At 34.6% G+C, this 13,268-nt stretch overlaps 1 protein-coding gene across 7 annotated transcripts in view; it reads left to right on the top strand.

Moving 5' to 3' along the window:
- The window catches only part of TBC1D5 (TBC1 domain family member 5), a 468,533-nt gene that overhangs the window by 251,771 nt on the left and 203,494 nt on the right, over positions 1-13,268 (top strand). For all 7 annotated transcript variants that reach the window (XM_025043592.1, XM_015585816.2, XM_025043594.1 and 4 more), the window contains 4 exons: positions 2,027-2,135; positions 3,593-3,682; positions 3,774-3,848; positions 4,980-5,047. In XM_025043592.1, the coding sequence (XP_024899360.1) occupies positions 2,027-2,135; positions 3,593-3,682; positions 3,774-3,848; positions 4,980-5,047 (342 nt within the window). The remainder of the gene's footprint in view (positions 1-2,026; positions 2,136-3,592; positions 3,683-3,773; positions 3,849-4,979; positions 5,048-13,268) is intronic.

Raw genomic sequence — 13,268 nt, 5'->3', positions numbered from 1 at the left:
TAGACTACAGTGATTTAAAAAACCCTAAGATTTCAATGAATATTTCTTTGAACTCGGAGTGGCTAAGAATGAAGCATGAAAACAGTGCAAAGAGCATCAAGAGAAAATGTTAGTTTTGTATTATAAACAAATATTAAAAGCTTCAGTGTGTATGAAAATCAATATGATTGAGTTAGAAAATACATATATATGACAGGCAAAAGTATGATGTCTTTAATCTATGAAAAACTCTTCTCTTGGGACCAATAATAAGGCACACAATAATAAAAGTAGTATTATTATTAACAATAATAATTTTCTGAGTGTTATGATATTCTGGGCACCCTTCAGAGGGCCTCTATGCATTTTGATCCTGTAGTAATTCTTTGAGGTAGATGCTATTACTATTATTCCATTTCACAAATGAGGAAACGAAGGCACAGGGAGGTTATGTAACGCTCAGGCTTGCATGGTTGGTTAAGTAGTTAGTAAACTGTGTACTGTTTCTGAATGCATGACTGTCTTTTTGATCCCAGGGTTGGGGTCCTGATGTCTGTTTTCTTAACCACTATCCTGTACCGCGTAAAATAGACAAAAGGCAAAAAAAAAAGTTTTAAAAAAAGAAGAAATAAAGTGACCCAAAAGCATGAAAAATGTTGTTTCATTAATGATACAAATATAAATTAAAGTAAAAATTTTCTCTTACGAATAGAGTGATGAGAATAGGAAGTTTACATGGAGTGGTATTAGGAGTGTACTTCTTGAGCGTGTGTCCCACTTAGCATACTTATCCACAAGGCCCTACTGACAGAGGCTTGGTATGATTGGGGATCAGCCTACAGGGCTGCGGCTGGAAGTTCTGCTGGTGGCAATAGGGAACATGCCCTTGCCTTGGTAACACTGCTGGAAAACTCTGTGGAGAAGATGTAGCTTGCTCCACAATCTGTTTTTTGAACTTCAGTGTACAATTGGTTACGTTTCTGGCTCTGAGATAACATAGTGTGCAAGGCTGGCCCATGACAACTGCTGCGTGTATATGTGGCAGGCTTTTAGAGGCTTTCTTTTGAGAACGACTGAAGAGACTTGTAGGGTTTTAGCTTTGATAAAAAAATTTTAATTATAAGTTTATTGTGGCATTATGAAATCTGAGAGATATTTTATAAAGCTGTACTCAGTAGCCTCAACTGTTGACAAATGATTCTTGATGTTTAGTTTGGTACAAGATGCTGTGAATATAGGTCTACTTCCTTTATTCAAACTCAGTAAATGGTTTGGGACAATTAATTTCCAATTGTTTCCCAGTAGAGCAGATTTACTTGTATATTAATGAGGCACAGGTGTTAGGCCCCTGGTGCCTGCGTGCCTGGGAGGCATATTTCAGTTGTTTATCTACTCAGCCATAGGTACTGCAAGGTACTCAAGCTTGCCTTTAACAGTTTTTACAGTGAGGCTTTTTAATTTTTTGATTTTTTTTCAAATTTGCCTGCACCTGTTAAAATTTTAAAACTGATCATGTAGAAAGAAGTTGCAGAGATTTCAATAGTAAATAGCACTAAAAGTTAAAGAAAGTAGTCTTCTATTATATTTAACTGCCCAGTCTGACATTAAAGAGAAACGGGTTCATTTAAACAGATATTTCATGTGAGAAACCAATATAATCAACAATATACTTTTTTGTTGTGTATTTTTGGAGCAGGTATATCTTTGTCAATGGCTAAAGCAGTCATAAGCTCATATTAATATTCATTTTTTTCTTGTCTATTCACTGAACCGCACTACCAGCATTTCAGAGGAAATGGAATAGCCTCCATAGACAGTATGAATTTCAGTAGCTGGCATAATTATAGCGATCTACATATTCATTAAATCTACAGAAGAACTCTGTCCAAAAAGACAGCCATGCATTCAGAAACAGTACACAACTCAATATATACGTTTTTAAAGTTGCATTTCTTAGACTTATTTAAAATTAATTTCCTGTAGCACTTCTCTCCAAGCAGAAGAATTTTAACAAAAGGATCCCCATGCTTTGGTTTCTTGCATGTAGGAAAGAATGGGAAGAACTATTTGTAAACAACAATTACTTGGCAACAATAAGGCAGAAGGGGATTAATGGGCAGCTGAGAAGCAGCAGGTTCCGCAGCATTTGCTGGAAGGTAAGGAGAAAATATTTATTTACAGTTTGTGGTTGCAGTATGTCAACACATTACCTGATGCCCTTGAAGATTACCTAAGCAGGGGATCACTGAATTTTCCAAGAGACTTCACTGCCCATTTTTGGCCATCCATGTTTATCGTTCATAGGATGTTTACTGATAAGGTTCAACCACCTTAGTTCTGAATAACTGCTGATGGTAAAGGTGTCATTTGAAATAACTGTCTTTTCATCTCAGTTGATGGTGCAGAATTCAGAGCAACACCTTACATTCCCCAGAGGCTTTTGCAGAAATCATTGAAGCTGGGCAGAAGCAGAGGGGTCTTAACTTTCAGGTTCCTATTATATCAAGTGCCATCGTTTAGTCATCTTCCCTTTTTCCTTCATAATAGCAGGTAGAAAAGATTTTTTATATTTCTCGTACTGGAAACACAAAGTGAAGGGCAGCAAGGAGAAGTAGAAGGAAATTAGGTCAGTCTCTTTCTGAGAGAAAGGGCCACTGGTTACCAAAACTAGTAACAATCTGCAGTTATCTTTTTAATTGCTTGGAAATATTGTCCCTTTTTGTTCTCGCACAATGAATTAATTTAGATTTAGACTCATTTCTAAAATGGCTTCTATTGAAAGTTTTTTAGGGTATTTCTGCATAAATCGAGCATCCAGAGTCTGCAAGTAAAGCCAGTAAGGAACACATGATGTATTAGACAGTTTTAGATTTAATAATTTAGAGTTAATAATTAAAATACATTTTTCTTCTGTCGGATGCAGGCAGTGAAGTCAGGAGACCTGCTGCTAGAATGTTTGTGTACAAACACGGGTGCCTCACCCGCATTCTTTGTTGTTTAACTTTTAGTGTCCTTCGTTTGCTGAAAATAAACTCAAATCCAGATTTATTTTAATGTTGTAGTCAACTAAATTGAATCAAATTTGTCTTTTTAAGAATGCTTATTATTTTCGTAAGCTGACTGCCAGTTGTAAATTAAATTTTCTGCTGTAAAAGGAATGACTTCACTTCTCAGGCTGTGTCCTAACATTGTTTTCCTCTGTCCTTTACCTGCTTCTTTGAAAACAAATCTTAAACCTTAAAATTACTGTTCGGACCTTGTGCCTGTTAATGCTCCCTCTGCCCCATTAATAAGACTATAAAATGAGAATTATACCTAAACCTCAATGAATTTTTTTTTGTTCATTTTTAATATAAATCTGGAGGGTAGGTTGATTCCATTTTGTGGTATAGCTTTTAAGATTTTGTTTTTTTGGTCTTTGTTCACTTTTTGAATTGTCTAAATATATATACCTTAAATATCTCCAAATATAATTTATTGAGAATTGGAATGAATGATATGAATATGTAATACCATGAATATGAATAGCTCAATTTTCAGATGATTCTGTTTGGTGTAGTTTCATATTTTACTTATTATGATTTTTATAAGTTTTCATTTTTTTTCTTGTCAGCTATTTCTTTGTGTTCTTCCTCAAGATAAAAGTCAGTGGATAAGTAAAATTAAAGAATTAAGAGCATGGTATAGCAACATCAAAGAAATAGTAAGTTGTACTTTTATTAATATAATTGTTTTCTTACGCATAAAGTTTGGTAGCCTCTGATCTTTATGTGTATTCTTTCTTTCTTTACCAGCACATCACAAACCCAAGGAAGGTTGTTGGCCAGCAAGATTTGATGATCAATAATCCCCTTTCACAAGATGAAGGGGTAAAGTTTGTCTTTATTCCTGTCTCAACTTCTTTTGCCCGTAAGAGTGTGTTTATCAGACTAGTTATCAATCACCACGAAAGCAGTGTTATTTCATACAACTTTTGTTTTTTTTTTTTAACCCATGTACTATACCACCTAAAACCTGATGGAAATTATTCCATGTTATATACTTACTATTCTGTAGGAAGTTTACGATCTATTTCTGTGGAATGGCACTACAGAGAAGTCCCAGGAGGCTCTTTTAGAACTAAGGGCAAAATAGAAGAATATAAAGGTGAGGATAGAACAGTTCTATCAAGGATTGCAGTGAGGAGTTGGGGAGAAAGCCTCTCTTTATAATTAAAATAGAGGAGGGTTTACTTGGTAGACTAGCTTTCAAGAAAAAAAGAAACTGTTTGTAGTGAGTCTACTAAAGTTTTTAAAGAACAGGGAAAAAGTTAGGCCTATCTGCACTCATATTTTAGTGAAGACTAGGAATAATTACTACTTAGAGGTGTTGTATATCTTCTTTAATTAAAGCTCTAATTCCTCATTCCTAGTTCCCTGCTAACAGAAAAATTTTTTTTCCAGTTAATATATATGGAAGAATTTTTTTCATATCTATTAGCATTTCTTTTTCCTGATACATATAATTATTATAGATGTAGTCTATGGTATGGCAGCAAAAAATATTGTTAAGTAAATTTTAAAACTTAAATCCACATTTTGAAACGTACATTAAAATCTATTTAATTATAAAACCAAGCTTTGTAGAAAACATTACATGTCTTTCTTAGTATATTGGGAATTCAGGTCAGCTTCAAGTTGGGACCAAGCAGAACTTTTTGTTATCGTAGGGCTAGTAGCAGGTACGTAGTAAAAAATATAATTCACTTTATATAAGTTAACAGAAGAAATTTAAATACATACAGTAACATCACTGAAAAAATTGATGTTAGAATAAGGATGTGTTCCTGAGAGTAAATTAGATTTTAATAAAAATTATTCCAATTTCAAGTTTCTTATCTGCAATGTGAAATGATAACTCAGAGAAGGATAAATTTAATCATTTAAATTATTAGATTGAGATCATTAAAGTCAAGCAAAGATGTGAGACTATTTTGAATAGGTTGTTCTCCTATATTTCAGAGTCTTTGGAACAAATTCTTCCAAGATAAAGAACTTCGATCAATGATTGAACAAGATGTCAATAGAACGTATGTAGAACTACTTATAAGTTATTTTCGATAATTCAAATTTGTGTTACCTCTTTGTAATTTATCAAAATGCAAAACCCATAGGGGAGCCTTAATTGAATGCAATGTTCTACTTTTATTAATAACAGTTATTTTGGCCAAGTTTTGATAATAATGATCATTTTCTATTCTTAAAACGTAGATTTCTGTTCTCTCCTTTTCAAAATAAATTATTATATTTATAATATTGATACTCTTAAAATAACAATCAGTTTTTCAAATTCCAACAATTACTTGAAGTCATATGTTTTTGATTAAAGTTGTTTTGTTACAATATTATGCATTCATAATATTGGTATTGATAGAAAAATTTCTCTCTTGCTTTACACTTTTAAATACCTTTTTAATCATATTACTTTTTAAATGACAACTACTCTCCTTATTTCTCTTCCTCTTGAACCATTCAGGTTTGCAAACAACCTCTTCTCTCAGTCTACTCAGTATTTACGTTGTGAAAAACTAGTTTCTTGTTTAGCACATAGTTAATATCCATAACTTTTATATATTGGACCTCATCTTTCTGGGTCAGGCAGTGAGAAGTACATAGAATTTGTGTAGGAAGATCCTGAAGTAAGTTCTAGCAACGTTCTCTGTAATCTTGGGCAAATTACTTTTAACAAGTGTCTTTCTCCTCAGTGTCCTTTAAAACTGGAATAATAGTAATCACCTCAGATATCGTTATAGATTAATAAGTATATGTTGTAGTAGTGAATGAGATACATTTATACTTTAAAAAATTACATATGTGTTAGTAAATATAATTTAATCTTTGGATCTAGGATGAGCCAGGTTCTCTCTGGTGCCTTCTTCTAAGTCCTTCTGCAGCTTTGTCTGTCTTCCCACTCCTAGTTCAACTCCAACTAGATCTATTACAGTGTCAAGGCCTCTAGCTCTCTGATATTTATCTCTTTCCAGGTCCAAATGGAATAATCAGATGTCATGGACTGCTATTAAGATTATTCTACATGTCTAACAAGTGAAATTTTGTTTTAAAATAAAAAAAATTCAGAGGACTCATGAATCAGAGTACAACAAAAATATCATAGATGACTGGCAACGGTAGTGGGTTGTGAGGTGGGAGGTATGGATCATTTTGATGAGCTCGAGTTATTCATTTAACCCAGGAGTAGCCACTTATAGGAAAGCTGCTTTCAGAGATGTGAGGTGGTTGTGCTTGATCTTTCCAGTATGAGTTTCAGAAAGTAGAATGCCATTGTGTTGGTGTACTGAAGGTACTCAGTAAATATTTGTTGAATAAAACAAAGAATAAATTTCCTTATCCATCATTTAAGTAACTAGGTAATCAGTGGCAGTAAATAGGCCTCTAAAAACAAAATGCAAGGTATATATTGCTAACTAAGCAGTAAAAGTATCTCTTTTTAAAAATGCTAGGCGATTATCTTAGAAAACTTGACAGCTTCAACTTTAAGTGGCTAATAGGAAGGATTACAATCAATCTCTCTACCGTTATTAAATGGAAATGACGGTACCGTGGTACTGGGGCAGAGGCACACACTCAGAGGCCATATGGGCCAGGTTGGTTAAAAGAAATCGCAAACAAGAGAAAGAGAAAATAAAACCTGGATAGCTAAGCCAAATAAGAAGTGGCGATGGAATCCCATTCATCATTTTGGTTACTTAGCTCAGACATTTCTGCTTTGCTCTGTTAGAAAGTATTATTGCTTGAAAGCTGTATTCTTGACACTATTTGGTTTTATATTTTCTATGCATTTTTCTTATAAAAATTGTATGTGTGTGTGTGTGTATGTAAAACACATGTATGGCTAATTTTTTTTTTTTTTTTTTTTACAAGTTTTCTCCACTAGTACATTTTAATTAAGTTGGCGAACCAGAGATTCAGGGAAGGCAGCTATAGTCAGTTCATAGCACAGGTGGAGGAGGTTGCATACCTTCTTCCCCAGAAGGCTCTCCCATGGTGCTCTCTATATTTAGATTAAGTTTCCTTGCCATCTCTGTATACCTTTTGTGACAAGTAACTTAGCTTATAGGATAAGATTGTCAGTCTTATTTTAAAGCCACCAAATTGCCTACTCATAAAAGCTGAATAGCTTGAATAATTTTACTACTTTAGATAATACACTCTCTTTATAAGGCACTACATGATCTAAAATTCATGTTTTCAATCAAGCCTATAAAGCAGCTCATAATGCAGTAGGAGAAGAAAGGAAGTACAGTTCAGTGAATGTTATACAGTGGTATTTCTTCACTAGCATCTGTGATAAGAATTTCGTTTTGTTTAATGTCTATTTACTGAATGCCTACTATGTTCCATTCTGATCCTTTGCATTGTGGTAACAGAGTGATGATAAGATAAATAAGGTGGTGCTATCACAAGATATATATTTTAGTGTTGGGGAGTGGGAGAGTGAGACAATAAGCATGTATAGATAAAGAGGGTAATTGTAGAGGGTGGTAATCGATGTGAAGAAAGAAGGGTAATAGGATAGCTAGAGGGATGCCTGCCTTAGGAACAGTGATCAGAAAAGGCATCTCTGAGAAGATAATATTTGAGTTGAGATGTGAAAAAATTTTTAAAGCCAGTCATGTGAAGATCTAGGAGAAGAACAGTCCAGGCAGAGGGAACAGGTGGTGCAAAGTCCCTCAGTTAAAATAAACTCAGTTATTTAGAGGAACAAAGGGAAGGCAAGTATAGCGGGAAGCAAGTGACTTAAGTAGGAGAATGTGATCGGTGAACATGCAATCGAATATATATATGACTGGATTTCGTTAACCAATGTCACCATAATAATTTGAGAGGAGGGCAAATGCCAGATGAGCAGTCCTAAAGACCATAGTAAGGAGTTTGGATTTTATTTCTGTTGCAATGAGAAGCCTCGGGAGATATTGAACAGGGGAGTGATATCTTAAAAGATAATCCTAGCTGCTGCAATAGTCTGGTGAAGGTAGAAGTAAGAATGGAAGCTCGAAAAGCAGCTAGGGATGAAACGATTGCAGTGTTCTAAGTTGAGGAATGTTATTGACTTAGACTAAAGATGGCTAAGAGTAGAAAGGTTGAGGATATGCATTTTATATTTTTAAATACAAATGAGGGCATCATTATATGTACTTCTCTCACATTCATCAATTCTGTCCCATTTTTACTGCTGTTTCAGGTCCTTTTTACCACCTACCTAGTCTCTTACTTGTTTTTCTCTTGGATCTATTACCTGTCTCTTCTAATCCTATCCCTGTATTACAGCTCTGTTTTCTCAAAGCACATTTTAGTCATGATACTTGTCTAATTTTAAACCTTCTATGACTCTGTAGTCTGCAAAAGAATGGATTTACTCCTTAACATGCACACAGTTCTCTTTTAGGGTTTTCCTTTTATCTTTCTGTTATTGATGTATAGTTTAATTCCACTGTGGTCTAAGAGCAGACATTGTATGATTTCTATTCTGTCAAATCCGTTAGGGTGTGTTTTATGGTCCAAAATGTGGTCTATTTTGTGAATGTTCCATGTGAGCTTGAGAAGAATGTGTATTCTGTTGTTTGATGAAGTCATGTATAGATGTCAATTATATGCAGTTGATGGATGATGCTGTTGAGTTCAACTATGTCCTTACTGATCTTCTGCCTGCCAGATCTGTCCAGTTCTAATAGTGGGGGATTGAAGATGCTAGCCATGATACTGGATTCTTTTATTTCTCTTTGCAATTTTATTAGATTTTCCCTTATACAGTTTGATGTTCTTTTATGAGGCTTGTACATGTTAAGGTTTGTTACGTCTTCTTGGAGAATCGATCCCTTTATTATTATGTGATGCTCTTTTTTACCTTTTAATTAGTGTTAGCATGGTATATTTTTCCCCATCCATTTACTTTTAATCTAACGTGTCTTTATATTTAAAGTGTGTTTCTTATAGGCAACGTATAAGCAACATAGATTTGGGTCTTGTTTTTCCATCTGTGCTGACAGTCTGTCTTTTAATTGGTACATCTAGGTCATTAATATTCAAAGTGATTGTAGATATACTTAGATTATTATCTATTATATTTATTACCGTTTTCTATATGTTACTCTTGGTTTTTGTTCCAGTTTTTGTCCTCCATTCTTTCTGCCTTTCATTGTTTTAATTGAGCATGTTTTATTACTCCATTTTCTCTTCTTTCTTAGTATATTGGTTATATTTCCTTTTTCACTTTTATTTAGTGATTGCCCTAAAATTTGCAGTAATACATTTCAGCTAATCAAAATCCACTTTTAAATAACAGTATACCACTTCACAAGTGAGTACCATATAATAAAATAATCGTAATTCCTCCTTCTTATCTTTTGTATCATTTCTGTCGTTCATTTCACTTATATATAAGCACATATAAGCATATATGTACAAATGTATGTATGTATATATATCTGTTATATCAATTAAGAATAAGAAAAATAAAAGTTTTTGTTTATTTTTATTCACATATATTCTTTCTTACACTCTTCCTTTATGTAGATCCAAGTTTCTGACCTATGTTATTTTACTTTTCTCTAAAGAACTTTTTAAAAATCATTTCTGGTGAGGCAAGTCTGCTTGCAACAAATCCCCTATTTTTGTCTAAGAATATTTTTATTTCTTCTTTACTTTGAAAGGATAATTTTGCAAGGTGCAGAATTCTAGATTCTTTTTTTTTTTTCCTCTCAACACTTTAAATATTTCACTTCACTTTCTTCTTGCATGCATGGTTTCTGAAAAGTTGAATGAGCAATTCTTGCCTTTGTTCCTGTATAAGTAAGGGGTATTTTTCCTCCTTAAGAATTTTATCTTTGATTTTTTTTGTAGTTTGAAAACGATATGCCTAGGTGTATTTCTTTGGCATTTATCCTGCTTGGTGTTCTCTGAGCTTGCTGGATCTGTGGTTTGGTGTCTGACATTAATCTGGGGAATTTCTCAGTTATCATTTCAAATATTTCTTCTGTTTCTTTCTTTCTTCTTCTGATATTCCCATTATGTATATGTTAGACTTTTATAGTTGTCCCACAGTCCTTGGATTTTCCATTCTTTATTTTTTTCAGTCTTTGTTCTTTTTGCTTTTTAGTTTTTGAGGACTTTCAATAAATCCTCTAGCTCAGAGATTCATTCCTCAGCCATGTTTAGTCTACTAAAAAACCCATCAGAGGCATTCTTCATTTCTGCTACAGTGTTTTTAATCCTTAGTATTTCTTTTTTGCTTTTTTCTTAGGATTTCCATCTCTCTGCTTACATTGCCCATTGTTCTTACATGCTTTCACTATATTTATTAGAGATCTTAGCATATTAATCATAATTCTTTTGAATTCCTGAACTCATAATTCTAACTTATCTGCCTTGTCTGTTTCTGATGCTTGCTCTGTCTCTTCAAATTGTGCTTTTTTCCTTTTGGTATGTCTTGTAACTTTTTTCTTGATAGCTGGGCATAATGTAGTGTGTGAAAGGAACTGCCGTAAATAGGCCTTTAGTATGTGATAAAATGACGGAGGAGGGGAAGAGTTTTTTAGTCCTATGATTAGGTCTCAGTCTTTTAGTGAGCCTGTACCTTTGGACTGTGACCTTCACAGGTGTCTCTACCTCACTCCCCCGTCTTCCCATAGATGGGACAGGATGGCTAGAGTGGCCTGAAGTCGGGTGTTTCTCCTCCCCCAGGTCAGTTAGGCTCTGATAACACCCCAGCAGGTTAGGCTCTGGTTAGTTTCCCCTGAGGGCAGTCCTTGTTAAGCCAGACAGAAAAAGTTGAAACTCACATGCTATCACTTATATGTGGGATAGAAACCTAAAAGCAACAAATGGACAGGACAAACAGAGACTCATGGACGTGGACAATGGATTGGTGGTTACCGGAGGGTAGAAGTTGGGGGAGGAGAGGGAAGGTAAATGGTAGGCTCTGGTTAGTTTCCCCTGAGGGCAGTCCTTGTTAAGCCAGACAGAAAAAGTTGAAACTCACATGCTATCACTTATATGTGGGATAGAAACCTAAAAGCAACAAATGGACAGGACAAACAGAGACTCATGGACGTGGACAATGGATTGGTGGTTACCAGAGGGTAGGAGGTGGGGGAGGAGAGGGAAGGTAAATGCGGTCAAGGGGGTCAAATATAGAGGGGTAGGGGGAGGGTGAAGTGGATAAAGAGGATCAAATATATAGACTTTGGGTGGTAAACACACAATAGAATATATAGATGTCAAATTATAATATACACCTGAAAATTATATAATTGTATTAACCAATGTTACCCCAATAAACCTGATTAAAAAAAGAAGAAGAAGAACAGAATGCTGTGTTCAAAATAGCTCCTTTCCACTCCCGTTGCTGAAAGCCAAGGGGATTTTTCTGTGATATTTGCTGTGGGAACCTGGTCAAGCTCCCGGAAGTAAATCTCACAATATTGCGAGGCCCCTCAGTGACCAGGTCCATGTGGTGTTTTTAACTCTTAGAGCTGTCTACATGGAGCTTCCAGTAATCTCCAATTACAGGAACTGGTTCCTGCTTGTGAGTCTCTCTGGTTAAATTGTGACTCACTGTATTTCCTTGTCTGTTTGTCCAGTTTTGAGGACAGCGGTTTGCCCTGTGTCCTCCCCGTTCTTCTGGATCTAAGAAAAGCTGTTGATTTTTTATTCTGCTCAGCTTTTTATTTGTTAGGATGGAGTAGCAATGTCCAGACTCCTTACATGCAGAACCAGAAATCTGACATCCCTCACAGTTCCCTTTTAGTCCAGTGCTGTGACATTATTCCTTGAACAGGTTTTGTGCTTTCCATTTTCCATGCTTTGCATTACTTGGCTCCTCCTCTTGGGAATGCAACTAACACCCCCTGCTTCCTGTTGGATTCCTGACAGTTCATCCTTTAGAACCTGAGTTTATCACCACCCTGTTCATGAAGCATTTTCAGTTTTTATAATTGGAAATAATTTGCGCCTATTGTATGTTCTAGTAGAATATTCTTAATAACTTCTTGATGATATTACTTAATTTTGTTCAGTCTTATATTTATTTAGACCTGCCAGGGTATTCAATTTGCCAGTATAGTCAATACATTTATATCAATCTCCTCCGGGTGCCAGGCACTGGAGATGCCAAGATAAATATGGCATGGACCCTTAAGAAGCTTAAAGTCTAATAGTGAATGCAGCCAAAAAAATAAATAAATAAATAAGTTACAGTGCAAGATAGCTGGTGCTATAATGGAAGCAGTATGTACAAGCCCAGGTCTCATCTTTCAAACCTAACAGTAAGCCCCTGGAGGGCATGGCGCCTAATCTTGTTTTTGTCTCACTGTACAGAGTCAACTGTTTAATAAATGCTCATTGATTGTGAAGCTTATCACTCATGATCAGGCGTTCGATTTTAGTAATAACAATCTCTAACATTTTCAGTCTTCAGCGATATAAGCACACTTTAAAAAAAAATAAATACTATTATCAGTCTTCTAGCCTGAGCTTAAACAAGATAATTTCATCTCATAAGCTGTGCTGTTGCTATCATTATTGAATTTATTTGATTTGAATATGTCACTGTATTAAATATTACCTCCTCTTTCAACTAATTTTAATATTCTTTTATTCTACTAACCCCTTTTTACCTCAAAGCATTTGTATTCATTTCAATTAATTGTTCTTTATCTCAACCTAATGAGGTTGTTACTATTCTCATTTTTATTATTGAGAAAAACTGAAAATCAAAAGGTAAATCAAAGAATTCCAATTTACAGCATTTCTAATTTGGAACTTGAATTGTCCATTCCGAACCCATTTTGCCATGCTTCGAAGGCTGTAATATTAGATGAAATTCAGTATAATTTAAAATGATGGGAAGTATTGAGTTCAGAATAAAATATCATCTTCATAGTAGATGCCAAAGAAGTCTGTTATTTGGTCTATCAAGGTCTATTCTAAAAGTGTATTTATAGTGTCTATAACATCATTTGCTAATTAACATATTTATAAGCTATTGCCAAATAGTATCATCTTTTCTTCAAATGTGTTCTCCCTCTCCCTTCAATTAAATGACTGAAATTCTTTAACTTACTTTTATAATTGTAACTTTGACTGTATTTAAAATTTATCTGATCCTCTATTGGATATGCTAGTCCTCATCTTCAATTTTTGGTCTTTTATGTTTCTGGTTATTATAGGGTCATTACAGTTAGCACTTCAGGCAGCTCATTCATCATTTAATTACATTCTTTCCTACTTGAA

Source organism: Pteropus alecto, unplaced genomic scaffold (assembly GCF_000325575.1).
Source record: "Pteropus alecto unplaced genomic scaffold, ASM32557v1 scaffold92, whole genome shotgun sequence".
In the NCBI taxonomy this organism is placed as follows: domain Eukaryota; kingdom Metazoa; phylum Chordata; class Mammalia; order Chiroptera; family Pteropodidae; genus Pteropus; species Pteropus alecto.
This window is presented reverse-complemented; position numbering and strand designations above follow the sequence as displayed.